General features: G+C 41.3%; 1 protein-coding gene across 1 annotated transcript; it reads left to right on the top strand.

Annotated features, from left to right (window-relative positions):
* Positions 1 to 1,461: 1,461 nt before the first annotated feature.
* Positions 1,462 to 15,065, top strand: dctn6 (dynactin subunit 6). The gene is made up of 7 exons (XM_052097411.1): positions 1,462 to 1,539; positions 2,086 to 2,150; positions 9,876 to 9,981; positions 10,064 to 10,152; positions 10,361 to 10,408; positions 13,152 to 13,294; positions 14,825 to 15,065. Exons 1-7 carry the CDS (start codon positions 1,502 to 1,504, stop codon positions 14,921 to 14,923), a joined length of 588 nt encoding a protein of 195 aa, XP_051953371.1. The 5' UTR covers positions 1,462 to 1,501; the 3' UTR covers positions 14,924 to 15,065.
* The last annotated feature ends 790 nt before the right edge of the window (positions 15,066 to 15,855 follow it).

Below are 15,855 nucleotides of genomic sequence, written 5' to 3'. Positions count from 1 at the left end.
CCTGGCCAATCAGATGTTCGGAACACACACAATGTGCATTGTGCAAAGCCGGACTGACTAGAGTCAAAATGCCTCACCAAAGGCTAAAATCAGGGGCACAAAAAAGAAATGCGAGCAAACAGAGAGCAAAAGTGAACGAAGCAGAGATCTGATGGTCAAATTTCTTGCCAAGCATGAAGCACTAAGTATGACAGGCGAAGCTGAACGTGGCAAAAGCGAGGAGCTAGTGTAGAGTAGTAAATAAAACTGCAGCTAGCTAGCTTAACCTTTAAATAACATTATCACGTTCACTTAACTAGATAAGATATAAATATAATATAGATAGATATAAATGCCCTTGTAAGTAGGGATGGGCACCAAAGCCCGGTATTAAACGTGGTATAAAATGTTTTATTATTAAAGACCGTAGTATTGATAAGCTCCAACATTACGGTTCATTTTAACGTTTTGGTGTAATTTATAATCACGCTGCTGCAGCCTCTCTACTCTGTTTCGGAGCTGCGCTCCACACACACACACTAAGGGTGACCAGATCCCAACAAACCAAATGTGGGACAAAGAGTTAATGTGGGACACATTACCAATGCTTAGAAGTCAAAAATTTTATATGATGTCTATCTAAATTCAAAAATAAAAATTGAAATTTTCTCTGGCGCTATGTAGGCAGCGAAGACAGTGACAGGTCCACCTCCACTTGACCCACATGTGCGCAGTTTGATTTTCCAGTGAAATATTGAGTTTATATAGTGACTTTGCTGATTGTAAACATTACTGTTGCTACTCTAGAAACAACATTCTTTTAAAAAAATATATATATTTTTATCAATTATTTAATAATAAGTAGATAAGGAGTAGGCCTATGATCAGAGTAATAGGCCTAGTATTGATAAAATCCTAAGGATACCCATCCCTACTTATGAGGCAATTTATTGCAGCCTGCTGGAATTACTAAAGCTTGCAATTAGCTCATTTTTAGGCCTGAAGTCAGCAAGAAAATAATCAGACTCGTCCTATGATATCACCCTCTATCAGAAACTGAGGGAGAGATGAGCATCCCCACCATGCAGAGCAGGTCCACTGAGGCAGAGACTAGCATCCCTAAACAGTGAGTAACACAAGGATGGGTGGTGGTGGATGGTGCAGGAGTGGGTGTGGATGAGGGCAGTGCGTAAGTAGGGGTTGCTGTTTAAAAAAAAAAAAAAAAAAAAAAAAAATATATATATATATATATAAACAAAAATCATTAAGATTAAGAAAACGCTCTTTATTAGAATAAAAATTTTCATATTCAGGTTGGCAATGAGCACGTACAAGCAGCATACAAGCACTCTGCATTGTGTATATATGTTTATATATTACAGTAAGGCACAAGTAAATCAAAATATAATGAAAATTATGATTATGCCGTGTGTGCACGCGTTATAAGACATCATCAATCGCTCATTGCGTTGGCACTGACAGGCGGCTCAATCGAGCACTGACGTTCTTCGATCGATTAAAGATGGCGGATCCGAGTGCAAAACAAACCGGCCAGAAAAGGTACAAATATTCCATTTAAAATCATTATTGATGTTTTTAAACACTTAGTTTCACTATATGAAGATGTAACTGGAAGATATAGCGCGATACAGACGCGTGGGTCACTTTAAACACTGCGGAATGAAGAAATTAATAATATTGATAGAGTCACGCCCGCAGAAATTAAATGTATTCATTTAATCATCTATTTTTTACTGTTATAGCGATTGTTAAAACACATTAAAATACCTGCAGGAAAATCGATATTAATAATTAAATCTGCGTTTGTATATACAGTTATAACGAGATAATGAATATTAAAACGCTCGTTGAACCCCTAACTGTTTTATATATCATATTAACATCATTATTTACAGTTATAGTTTATAATATTGAAGATATTAACTTGATGTTTAGATTTAAATGTCTTCTGACAATAGACTCCTCATCAGATGTTTATTCATACAGACGAGTGAAACATTGTTCATATGTTATAAACTGTGTTAATTGAGTATTATTATTTATTATTATTATTATTATTATTAATAATGTGTGTTGTTTATTTAGTGTGAAGATCGCAGCTGGAGCTGTAGTGTGTGTGGAGAGTGAAATCAGAGGTGACGTCACTATCGGTAAATAAATCACACATTGTATCATTGCACAACACTATTAACCTTTCATTTCATATGGGATCAAAATCCCGTCAAATATATTATGGTCACGGATCCAAAAATAATAAGCGTGAATCAAAAAGTAATTAATTAGTGCTTGTAAATAAGCACAGATTAATGTGCCAAAATAAATACAAAATTAAAAATGCAGATAAAAAAATAAGCACGATTCAAAAATATATAAACATATTTAAAATATGCTGCAAAAAAAAAAACAGAAAATTAAAGCAAAATCATGTTTTCCTTGGTTATATTACAGTTTTTTGTGCTCTGACAATTTTGCTCATTTAAATTTTTTGGTATACTTGGGCTGTATTTTTCTTTGCTTTTGTTTCCAAGTTCTGCACTTGGTTTTCCAAAACTTGTGAGTGGTTTCATGTAAATCAGGGGTGTTTTTTAATAATTGCACTGTAAGTCGCTTTGGATAAAAGCGTCTGCCAAATGCGTAAATGTAAATGTAGACAGAGCGTATTTAGGCCACGCCCACACCGGGGGGGAAAACAATCCAACCGTCTCCATTGACTTTGCATTGCGAGAGGCTGCCTCCTTGTCATTTATGACTTATAACAAAAAACAAAACAATGTCTAAAAGCTGCTGTGTGACAAGGTGTACAGCAAACAAGCTAAATAACCCAGAAATACATTTTTATAAGCTGTCGATGCCAAAAAACTGTTTGTTTCAGGACATAAAAGTGGATCAATTGAGACAGAGCGCAACTAGTTCTCGAACTACTCCGAGAACTACGCCCACTGGAACGCGACATGATATTGTACAAAAAAAAAAAGCTTTCTGCTTTATCCACATTCTAAAAGTTGCATACTGTCAAAATGCTACAGCTTAGCTTACATAAATATAATATATAAAACTGACATTTGGATATTTGACTTACCAGTGACAAAATGTTTACTGCACACGTAGACATACTGAGTGTCAGGATCCCACAATTTACCCACTCTTCCTGCTGATGCTTATTGCCTGTATCCACTTTTGTCTCCTTAAAGGCTGGCTTTTACGGTTCGGAAGCTTATACAAATTTATTTATGGGTTTTTTTAGCTTGTTTGCTGTACGTCCTTGTCACAGCAGCTTTTAGGCATTTTTCTGTCTTTTGTTATATGCCATAAATGACAAGGAGGCAGCCTCTCGCAATGCAAAGTCAATGGAGACCGTTGGATTGTTCCCCGGTGGGCGTGGTCTTCAAATTATGACGCGTTGCGCTCTGTCTCTATTGGTCCACTAGTTCTTGATCGACAGCTCCTCCTCTAGCCAATCATTCGAAGAGGGGAGGTGACATAACTCCAATGCGACTCAGACGGCTGCTGCTCAATATTTTATTATTTGTGTTCCCTTACGACTTCAGTCCACTTGACATTGCGTTACTAACGCATATGGGGAGTGCCTTCATACACGACCTATTTGAAACCTCTCTACAATAACGCCAATATTCTAATATTGGCTATGGTGTTTGAGCCAGCCTGTTTTGGCGCGAACTGACCGCTATAAAACAGGTGCACAGACACCATTTCCTCAGAATTTCTTCCTTCAAGACAGCGATTACCTCTTGTCTCGAAGCCCTCTACCTTCGCCGTCGATTCACAATAGTCAGCGGACGGAATCTTCACGGCAGCGAGAAGACTCTACGCTCCCCTGCAGTGCTCCAGCGAACATCACTCCGCCTCGCTGCTTGACGCTTCGCTGGTGAACGGACCTCAGCATCCTGATTCTCCGCAGCGCGTCGGCAGGTGTAGAGTATCCTTTTAAAGCAAAATTGTACTTGTGTGTATAAATATAAGTTATATAAGTTATATAAATATAAATCTATATTTATATTTATATATCTAGAAGAGCCACTTACGTGTTCACGTCTTTTTCAAGATGTTGTTCCGTAAGTGTTCCTTGTGCGAGAGACACATCCCGCCGTCAGACAAGCATGAGAGCTGCGTTTTCTGTCTGGGCCGCGCCCACGCAGAGTCAGCTCTCATGGAGACAGACTGTCCTCACTATGAGGACATGAGTCTCAAGTCGCTTCGCTCACGAATCGCCCTCGTTCTGAGGGACGATTCAGCCTCTCGTGCCCTCCCACCAGCCTCTTCTGTGATTCCCGAGTGTTTACACGAGGAGGCACGGCGGGGCCGCGAGGCCGAGCAGGACGAACTTGAGGTGGATTTCATGCCGGCACACGCCCCACGAGCCCCTCAATCTCCACGAAGCGCATATATCCCCATACGCTATGTGCGAGACGAGCTCCGGCCCTCTGATGAGCGTGCAGCCTCGTCTCGTTTGGTGGATCTGACGCTGGGGATGATGATGATGTCATGTCTCTCGCCACATCAGGCAAATGGTCAGTGGATAATGCTGCCGCCCCTCCCCCAGCGAGGGCGAGGAACGTGCACGCGCCACTGACAGGGAGATGCTCCGCGTCCTTACAAGGGCAGTCGAAGAGCTTCACCCTGACTGGTCTCCCCCAGAGGAACCGTCTCGCCTCGATGAATGGTTCTAGCAGTGCGGCCGCCGTTAAACGGCAGCATCCCGCACATTTCTTCCCCAAAGTTCATAATGAAAACTATTCAAGTCCTGGCGCGCGACCTTATATGGCGCGCTCGCGCAGTGATGCCATCCTCTTTAATGTGGATAATTTCTTTGGGAAAGAAAACGGTTATATGCCCAATTACCCCCTGTGGAGGAGGCGGTAGCGGCACACCTCTGCCCAGCGAGTAACATGTACATCCTTCCAAACCGTGTCGACAAACGTCCGCACTGGCGGGAAAAGCTTACTCAGCAGCAGAACAAGCTGGATCAGCACTCCACACAATGGCGGCGCTCCAGGGCAGAAATGAGTGATAAAGAAAAAGCCACTCTTTTAGATGCTCTTGTGTCTCCAGCTGGCCTTTTTGGCGGCTCTATGAATAAGTTTGCTGAGCGTTATGTCGCGATTCAGCAGCAGTCACAGGCTATGAGACACTTTATGCCCACATTGAGTATATCACAGCCGGTTCACCCTCGCTCTGTTTCGAATCAGCGCGTGACTAAAAGCCTCACAGGCACCTGCATATCATTACGCGCAGCAAAGCGCTCCTGACGGGCAATAGCATTTGAAGCGGAAAGCAGAGCCCGCGATTCCCTCCGGGTCTGCTTCAAAAAAGGCTCGATTGGAGAGACGCAAAACACTGTTCCCCATCTCCCCACTTTTGTTGGTCGGGAAAGGGATATTGTTATTCAAAATGTTGTTTCTGTGTCTTGCACTCAAATAAATGCAAAAATAAAAATGCAATAAGTGCAAAAAAGAATACAGCATTCGTTGCAAATGCACGAGATGCTCACACATTCTCAATAAAGAGCCCCCTTTTCCTCTTCAAAGCACACACATTATGCGCAACCGCTTCCCTATAGTGAGCGTCGCATCATATCATACAAAGGGCAGTTTGGTTTGCTCACTGTCCCACTATGCGGATGCGTGGCGATCCCTAACGGGTATTTCAGAATGGGTGCAAAAACGATCGAACAAGGATATACGATCCTTATTTGCACACCGGCCACCCAGTTTCAATGGCGTTCTGTCTTCCACGGTTTCGTCCGATGACACGCCAGTGTTACGAGCCGAAATACACCTCTCATCGTGAAAAATGTGATCGAGATTGTGCCAAATTGTCAAGCACAAAATGGTTTTACAGCCGTTATTTTCTTGTTCCAAAGAAAGACGGCGGGCTTCGGCCAATCCTGCATCTGAGACATTTTAATCGCGCATTTGTAAGCGCCTATTCAAAATGATTATTCAGAAAAGGATCTTATTGCATGTACGCCCACATGATTGGTTTGCGTTGATAGATCTGAAGGATGCGTACTATCATATCCAAATTGTACGACATCACAGGATGTTTTTGAGATTCGCGTTCGAGGGAACAGCGTATCAATTCATAGTCCTGCCCTTCGGACAGTCTTTGTCTCCTCGCACATTCACAAAGTGCATTGATGCGGTTGTCGCCCCTCTGAGACTGAGCGGCATGCATCCTAAACTACCTCGACAATTGGCTGTTACTGCCACAATCAGAGGTTTTTTTATGCCAGCACAGTTTTACTGCTTCAGCCATTTTACAGTGTCCATCTCAGTTAAAACTGGGGAGAACATTTCCACTGAAACTTGTTTCAGAAAGCACTGGGATTTGTGGCGGCGGCATCCGTCATTCCATTAGTTCTCTTACACATGAGACCTCTTGAGTGCTGGCTGAAGCGCCGTGTGGCGCGACGTGCTTAGCGCCGATGACGCATGCGCATCACTATATCCAGCCTCTGTTCAGCACCACGGACAGATCCTCTTGCATTTTACCAGCGAGGTGTCGCGCTGGGGCAAGTGTCACGCGGTGCCTAAAGCCATCGGCTGTATTCCTAGCCTTAAAGGCTTTCAGTCAGAAATATCAAACTGTCATGTCCTGGTTAGCTCAGACAACATGAAAGTTGTGGCATATATAAACCGCCAAGGCAGAATTCAGGAGGCTTCACCCTCAAACTGTATTGAGGATTTGGGAAATATCTGGCAAAGCAGAAATCTATCTATTTGCCTCAGTGGAGAATACTCACTGTTCCCTCTGGTACTCGAAGTCCCAAGTTGTCAGGCGAAAAGAGGTGACAACGGATGCTTCCAACACAGGTTGGGGGCGGTGTGCAATGAACACCCAACTTTTGGCACCTGGACAGGTGTGAGGAGGGCGTGGCACATCAACCGCTTAGAGCTATTGGCTGTAATTCTAGCCTTAAAGGCTTTCAGTCTGAAATAGTGAGCTGTCATGTCCTGGTTTGCTCAGTCAACATGACAGTTGTGGTATATACAAACAGCCAAAGCGGAATTCATTCACCGCCACTGTCGAGAATGACGCGTCACCCCCTCCTATGGAGCGAGCATCATCTCTCCCTGAGAGTGACATATGTCCCAGGCTGCCTGAATTACTGTGCACGTCTACTGTTACGCTAAGGGGCGATACCGGGCGAATGGAGACTTCATCCTCAAACTATACTGAGGATTTGGGAAATATTCAGCAAAGCAGAAATCAATCTATTTGCCTTAGTGGAGAATGCCCACTATCCCCTCTGTTCTTCGAAGTCCCAAGCCCCGCTGGAAGGGATGCAATGGCACACAAATGGCCGGTGAAAAACAAATATGCGTTTCCTCCAGTATACCTGATCCACTCTGCCATATGCAAAGTCTGAGAGGACAAGGAAACGTTCTATTAGTTGCACCGAAATGGCCAACCAGCCATGGTTTCTGGAAATGATGGAGATGCTGTACAGCTCACCATAGGAAATACCACTGAGGAGGGATCTCCTCTCTCAGGCACACAATTTGGCATCCCCAGCCCCAGCTGTGGAACCTGCATGTGTGGCTCCTGAATGGAGCATACTAAATGCACCAGAACTGACGTGTTCAGTCATAAACACCATTTTACAAGCCAGAGCACCGTCCACTAGACGCCTCTATGCACTAAAATGGAAGGTGTTCGCTGATTGGTGTCTCTCACACAGCAAGGACCCGGTAAACTGCCCCATACATGAAATTGTAATATTTCTTCAAGAGTGATTAGACGCAGGACTCACCCCGTCAAAGCTCAAAGTGTATGTGGCAACTAGATCTGCGTATCACGCACATTAAATCGGTGCCTCTATAGGCAAGTATGATTTAATCATAAAGTTCCTTAAAGGAGCAAGACGATTAAACCCATCTCGGCAGGCTACAGTCCCGACTTGGGATTTAACTTTAGTCCTAAATGCTTGGACTCTGTTGATTTGCCTATGCTCTCTATTAAGACCACACTACTGCTGGCTCTGGACTCAGAAAAATGGGTCGTTGACCTACATGCATTATCAGTCGACAATTCATGTCTGGAGTTTGGCCTGGTCTTTTAAGAGCCACTGTCAAACCCAGGAAAGGCTATTTACCTAAGGTCCTGAACACACCCTTCAAAGCGCAGGTGGTTCATCTTCAGGCCTTCTCCCCTCCTCCATTTAATTCAGATGAGGAAAAATCATTGCATTTGTTATGCCCTGTGCGGGCGCTACATACATACGTTGAGCATACTTGCCAGTGCAGACTGTCTGATCAGATCTTTGTATGCTATGGAGGATGTGCAAAAGGGATGTCCTTCTCCAAGCAAAGACTTTCTTACCCTGGCTTATGAATCGCAGGTTCAGTCTTGTCCAATTGGTGTTAAGCACACTCAAATAGAGGCATGGCCTCCTCATGGGCATGGGTGAATGGTGTGTCCTTACAAGACATATGTTTTGCAGCAGGATGGTCCTCGCAAAACACGTTCACAAGGTTTTACAACCTAGAAGTAACATCTCTTCCTTCACAAGTCCTTGCTATTCATTGGCCATATATATATATATATATATATACTTATGCCCCCTTTAAGTATGGGCTCCACATCATTTACACAACCGCCTGCATTCAGGCTGTTATAATGCCATAAATCGCAAGCACTTCATTATAAATAAACTCCCTTCCCAGGCCGGGTTCATAAGGAGTAATTCATACTATATGGCTATAGCCAGTATATTCATTATGAGTGCTCTCCTCCTGGCCATCATGAGGATCACTCACTGCGGCATACACATGTCGGTCGCCATCCCATAAGACTGCGCCACAATGTTTCCTCTCTAGGAAGTTATGTCGTGTAGTGCGGCGTGATGGGATTCTGTTCCCCATATGCGTTAGTAACGCAATGTCAAGTGGACTGAAGTCGTAAGGGAACGTCTCGGTTACGTACGTAACCTTGGTTCCCTGAGACAAAGGGAACGAGACATTGCGAACGCTAGCCGCACCACAAGACACAGTTCTTGAGGCACGAGCAATGCGCTCCTTGTTCTCAGTCAGAAATTCTGAGGAAATGGTGTCTGTGCACCTGTTTTATAGCGGTCAGTTCGCGCCGAAGCGAGCGGTCAGTTTCGCGCCAAAACAGGCTGGCTCAAACACCATAGCCAATATTAGAATATTGGCGTTATTGTAGAGAGGTTTCAAATAGGTTGTGTATGAAGGCACTCCCCATATGCGTTAGTAACGCAATGTCTCGTTCCCTTCATCTCAGGGAACCGAGGTTACGTACGTAACCGAGACGTTTGATAGATACGCCGCTTGTGTCTTTTTTGATTATTTTCCGCCTGCTCTAGGAAACAGTGTGTTGTCCGAGTAGGCCATTATCATAGTCTGTTAACACATTTATCAAGTCAGGTGAATTTAGTTAGCAGAGTCTTTAGTTTAGGCATTATTTAAGACTTCCTTGTTTGTAGGTTATTGGCTGCATATATAAAAATAAAAAAAAAAGAGGGAAAACAAAGCTGGGTTGGTGTGGATGTTTGATGCATGTATTTACAAGCTGTACCAATGTAATCGCAAGTTTCAGATTTCTGATTTCCGCTTATTATTTTTTGATCCGTGACCTCAATACTTTTGATGGAATTTTTATCCCATAATTACATGTCTGGAACAAGAGGACATTTCATGAATTACGTTAATAAAACTTTGATGTCTTTAATATTTGTATAATGTAACCGTTTTATAAAAGCAGTATGTCTCTTGAGGTTGTGTTATATTGAGAATATTGTCACTCCACTGTGTTAATGTCCTTTAACTGTAAATAAAACATCTATTGATTAAATATATCCCAGTTGGACATTTGAGAATTATTGTGACTTTCAGGGTCCAGAACGGTGGTTCACCCGAAAGCGCGGATCATCGCAGAGGCCGGACCGATAGTTATCGGTGAGGGAAATCTGATCGAGGAACAAGCGCTGATCATCAACAGGTAAGTGCTCATCGTGTTCTCTTGTAAAGTCTCTTATGTGTGTTTTATCTTGTATGTGAAATAAAATGCAGTTTGTTTACAGCTATCCTGAAAACATTCTGCCTGATACAGAAGATGTGGAGCCAAAAACCATGAACATCGGCATCAATAACGTCTTTGAAGTCGGCTGCGGTACATCATCCTTTCATCACACCATTCACAATGTTAATGAATTACAGATGTCCGGTTTTGTAATCAACTTTCATGAAAATTAGAGATGAATTATTAACATTAATAATGCTAAACACATGTGGTGGACTCCAGATAATATGTACAGGCAGTGTTTAAATATCTTAATATATTTTCATTACATAACTTTGTTTGCCGTTGTGTTTTTCAGTGTCTCAAGCATTGAAAATTTGTGACAACAACGTTATTGAATCAAAAGGTGAGAAAAACAGTTCCTAAATAATACAAGTATAAATTATTTAAATTTTACAGGCTCTGTTATGTCCCAGCGGTTGAGTTTAATTACAACAGATTTCAACTTTTGTCTTTTATGTTTGTCACATTAATGATTAAACATCATTAAACAAACTACTCATTATAATAATAATGAATTCTTCTACTTTTCTTACGTTTTTATTTATGTACAGGGTTGGGAGGGTTACTTTTGAAATGTATTCCACTACAGATTACAGAATACATGCTGTAAAATATCATTTGTAACGTATTCCGTTAGATTACTCAAGGTCAGTAACGTATTCTAAATACTTTGGATTACTTCTTCAGCACTGGTAGATTTTTTTCATTTGTTTTAACTATAAAAACTCTGTCAGTACAGTAAGACAAAATACATTCTATGAAAAACCTAAATATCTTATGCAGTGTTGTTTCTAAAACAAGATGAATTAAAATAAAAAGAAATTATGGTCCAATGTGAATTTTCTTGATAAAAAAATATGATTGTGCCTGGAACATGTGCATGTAAAATGGCTAGAAATACTATAAAGCTGTATAACAGTGTAAATTTGCTGTCCCCTCAAAATAACTCAACACACAGCCATTAATGTCTAAACCGCTGGCAACAAAAGTGAGTACACCCCTAAGTGAAAATGTCCAAATTAGGCCCAAAGTGGCAATATTTTGTGTGGCCACCATTATTTTCCAGCACTGCTTTAAGCCTCTTGGGCATGGAGTTCACCAGAGCTTCACAGGTTGCCACTGGAGTCCTCTTCCACTCCTCCATGACGACATCACGGAGCTGGTGAGGATGCCCCACAGATGCTCAATAGGGTTTATGTCTGGAGACATGCTTGGCCAGTCCATCACCTTCACCCTCAGCTTCTTTAGCAAGGCAGTGGTCGTCTTGGAGGTGTGTTTGGGGTTGTTATCATGCTGGAATACTGCCCTGCGGCCCAGTCTCCGAAAGGAGGGGATCATGCTCCACTTCAGTATGTCACAGTACATGTTGGCATTCATGGTTCCCTCAATGAACTGTAGCTCCCCAGTGCCGGCAGCACTCATGCAGCCTCAGAATATGACACTCCCACCACCATGCTTGACTGTAGGCAAGACACACTTGTCTTTGTACTTGTACTTACACTTGTCCTCACCTGGTTTCCGCGACACACGCTTGACACCATCTGAACCAAATAAGTTTATCTTGGTCTCATCAGACCACAGGACATTGTTCCAGTAATCCTTGTCCTTAGTCTGCTTGTCTTCAGCAAACTCTTTGCGGGCTTTCTTGTGCATCAACTTGGGCTTCCTTCTGGGATGACAGCCATGCAGACCAATTTGATGCAGTGTGCGGCATATGGTCTGAGCACTGACAGGCTGACCCCCACCCCTTCAACCTCTGCAGCAATGTTGGCAGCACTCATACGTCTATTTCCCAAAGAAAACCTCTGGATATGACGCTGAGCACATGCACTCAACTTCTTTGGTCGACCATGGCGAGGCCTGTTCTGAGTGGAACCTGTCCTGTTAAACCACTGTATGGTCTTGGCCACCGTGCTGCAGCTCAGTGTCAGGGTCTTGGCAATCTTCTTATAGCCTAGGCCATCTTTATGTAGAGCAACAATTCTTTTTTTCTGATCCTGAGAGAGTTCTTTGCCATGAGGTGCCATGTTGAACTTCCAGTGACCAGTATGAGGGAGTGTGAGAGCGATGACACCAAATTTAACACACCTGCTCCCCATTCACACCTGAGACCTTGTAACACTAATGAGTCACATGACACCGGGGAGGGAAAATGGCTAATTGGGCCCAATTTGGACATTTTCACTTAGGGGGGTACTCACTTTTGTTGCCAGCGATTTAGACCTTAATGGCTGTGTGTTGAGTTATTTTGAGGGGACAGAAATTTACACTGTTATACAAGCTGTACACTCACTACTTTACATTGTAGCAAAGTGTCATTTCTTCAGTGTTGTCACATGAAAAGATATAATCAAATATTTACAAAAATGTGAGGGGTGTACTCACTTTTGTGAGATACTGTATATGCCAAATAAATATTTTAATGGACATGAAATGTTGAATTAAAAGGTTTAATCGAAATAATTAAATGATCTGCAGATTAATTAATTGTATTAATCGTGTTAATAAATATTTGCTGATAGCTGACCCTCAAATAACAATAATTATTTAGATTATATTTGAATAATTATAGATGTGTCAAGTTAAACATACTTTCATTCATAGAAAAACCTGTCTTGAGTTGCTCTCCGTCAAGATGTGTTTGAACATAAGAACGCATCCTCATCTTGTGCTGTCGCTCATGTCAATCATGCCTGAGTTTCACTTATTGCCCACTGCTGAAAACAGGTGCTACTTCAAACTTGAATTACTCCGATAGTAGAAGTATTTCCTATTATGGTGCAGGGACATCATTAATTGTGTTCATTTTTGTTAACATGCTTTTTTAAATATATAAATAAATCGACAGTCCTAATTTAAACATATTCATTACTTAGATAATTTTTTAACTTTACTAAATAATATCACATGTTCAGTAATTGTATTTTAGAAAGAAGAGTAGTTTGCTGCGACTCTTTAACATTTTCGCTTTGGCTGAATATGATACCAGAAGCTCGTTATCATGCTCTGATTTGACAGAAATACTTACCGTGCATACAATTCCTTTTTGTGTGTGTGTGTGTGTGTGTGTGTGTGTGTTTTTCCAGCTGAAGTTGGCAGGAACGTGATTTTGTCGAGCGGTTGTATCATCGGTGCATGCTGTCAGGTGAACACGTGTGAACTGATTCCAGAAAACACTGTGATCTTTGGCTCTGAGTGTCTGAGACGCGTTCAGACGGAGAGACCGCAGGTAACACACACACACATGAACACACGCATGTTTCTGATAAACATAAATTATGTTTTTTCTATTAAGTCTATTTTTCTATTTATTTATATGAAGGATCTATTAAGTTAATCTAAAGTACATTTAAAATGCAGTTCAACCAGAAAATGTCTTGGAAATTTACTAGAAGAGGAACTTTCCTGTAAAAAAATAAATAAAATGTACTATAGCTGCAAGCAGCGTTGATCGGGGACCAACCCTGCTGGCATTCATCAAGCAAAATTTAAAGAGCTCCAGCACAATAGAGACAATGTGGTGTCTTTATTGTGCTGGAACTCTTTGCATTTTACTTGATGAATGCCAGCAGGGTTGGTCCCCGTTCACCGCAGCTTGCAGCTATAGTACATTTTATTTTATAAGACTTGATGAGGAGGGGATCAGTCTTTTGAACTGAAACCACTGCACCACACAATTTACCAAAAGTCCAACTGACATCATAGAGGCATTCCAGGTTGAGAGTGCATAACTATTACAGAGAAAATATTGTTACAGCTTAGTTTCTTTGAAATTAAGCCGAAATTATGCATTGAACTACAGTCTGCATTGTAGTAAGCACAACATGAAGACTCTGAGATCAACAGAAGTACACATATTAAAACCATCCTTTGCTGGATTTGATCACAATCTTTTGAGCCGTAATCCAACGCATTAACCACTGGGCCATTAGTTGACACACCTCAACAATGTCAAAGAGTGAGCACACAAAAGTTTTGGTAAGCAACTGGCATGCTAGGCAAATGTTGTCTATGGATTCCATTGTGATCAAATAGCCTTAAAAGATAGAATAACCAATTAACATATTAAGCTATTAAAGCATGCAACATGATAACCATGCTATTCAAACCCACCCATAACAGTGTGCCAAATTACATAATTTTTCTATGAATAGTTCATAGGTCTTCCATAGACTCCAATGGCAGACGAATAATAATAATAATAGGAAAACTAGCAGATACAATAAAAAAAGCTTAAACTCAGCTTATTTATTTTTTTAATTATTAAGAAGTAAACAAATAAATGAATAAACAGTGATTTTTATTTTTTGTGTGATAATAAAAACTGGAATACAAAGAGTACATGAAGTTTACACATGTGTTTTAAAGGTGCACTCAGTAATTCTTTCCTAATTTTAAAAGTTTTACTCCTAAAGAAATGAACTGTAATTTTGAAACATGTATTATTAAATAATGAGATGAAGACTCCAGTGACATCAGTTGTTTTATTCTACATTGAGAGAGTCTCCTCATATTATGATCACATGAGCAGCTGTGTGACCAGCAGTAACCGCTCCGTTATTGGACACTTTCTCTCATTTGTTAATCATGACTGTGAATATTGAATTTCTACAATGAAACCTGTTGAGTCTGAATGAAGCTTCATCCACGTGTGAGTCCAGATGACATGAACACAAACTGACCGAGTGCATCTTTAAACTTCATTATTTTTAATTCATCTTTGATCCATGAACTCTTTTATTCTGAATCTGTTTCTCAGCCTCAAACGCTGCAACTGGATTTCCTCATGAAGATTTTGCCCAATTATCATCATCTGAAGAAAACGATGAAAGGAAACGCCACTCCGGCGAGGAGCTAAAAATATATAAACACACATGAACACAGTTTTACTTCCAGCTGTTTATACTGTTGAATTTCTGTGATCTGCACACAATGTATTACATGTGTTCTTTTGGTGTTTTATAACTTATTAGTGACATTAAATCCTACTGAAGATCTGACCAGCATCTGTGTGTGTGTGTGTGTGTGTGTGTGTTTGTTGATTTTTTTTCACTGTGTCCCATTCACACACACCAATGGCGGAAGAGATGCCATGCAAGGCGCTATCCTGCCATTGTGAGCAACTTGGGGTTCAGTTTCTTGCCCATGGACACTTCGGCATGTGGAGTCATGTGGGCCGGGAATCGAACCACCAACCCTGCGATTGGCGGCCGACCCGCTCTGCCACCTGAGCCACATTAAAGGTTTTTAATGTTTTAGTACACACTGATGATGTAGAAAACACTTTATAAAATATTATTGAATTTGACATGTGTATGTGTTTTATAAACATCATTAAGAGATGTCAAAACCACATCCCCTAGACTCTGAATTAGCCAGGAATAGTACGCTGAAGTAACCCTTTACAAAAGCTGCTAGAACCATCTTAAGAGTGTCTGCAGCTTTAGGGGTCTGCGTATTACACCCAAAGATAAGTACCTGAAGAATTGAGATCTGGGAATCTCAAACCGATGTATAATATTTTCAAATTATGTCAATGCTCCATTTTTATACAGGTCACCAGAGAAGCAACTCCCTTCTCAATTCATTCTGTCCAGCAAAAAGGGGACTGATAATACACAATTTAGGGTTTAACCAAATACTTGCAGCAACGTTCAGGCAAATGTCTGAATTGAGCACGCGGGAAACTTTTGTCCACACTAACTGCATGTGTGAGATAATGGGATGTATCTTTACTTCTCTGGGCAGCTTGGTAGAAAGACATTGTAATGGCAAGATAGGGGAAAGGAC

This window comes from Xyrauchen texanus, chromosome 29 (assembly GCF_025860055.1).
Source record: "Xyrauchen texanus isolate HMW12.3.18 chromosome 29, RBS_HiC_50CHRs, whole genome shotgun sequence".
NCBI classification, from domain to species: domain Eukaryota; kingdom Metazoa; phylum Chordata; class Actinopteri; order Cypriniformes; family Catostomidae; genus Xyrauchen; species Xyrauchen texanus.
The sequence above is the reverse complement of the archived record's forward strand: the minus strand, read 5'-3'. Positions and strand labels throughout refer to the sequence as shown.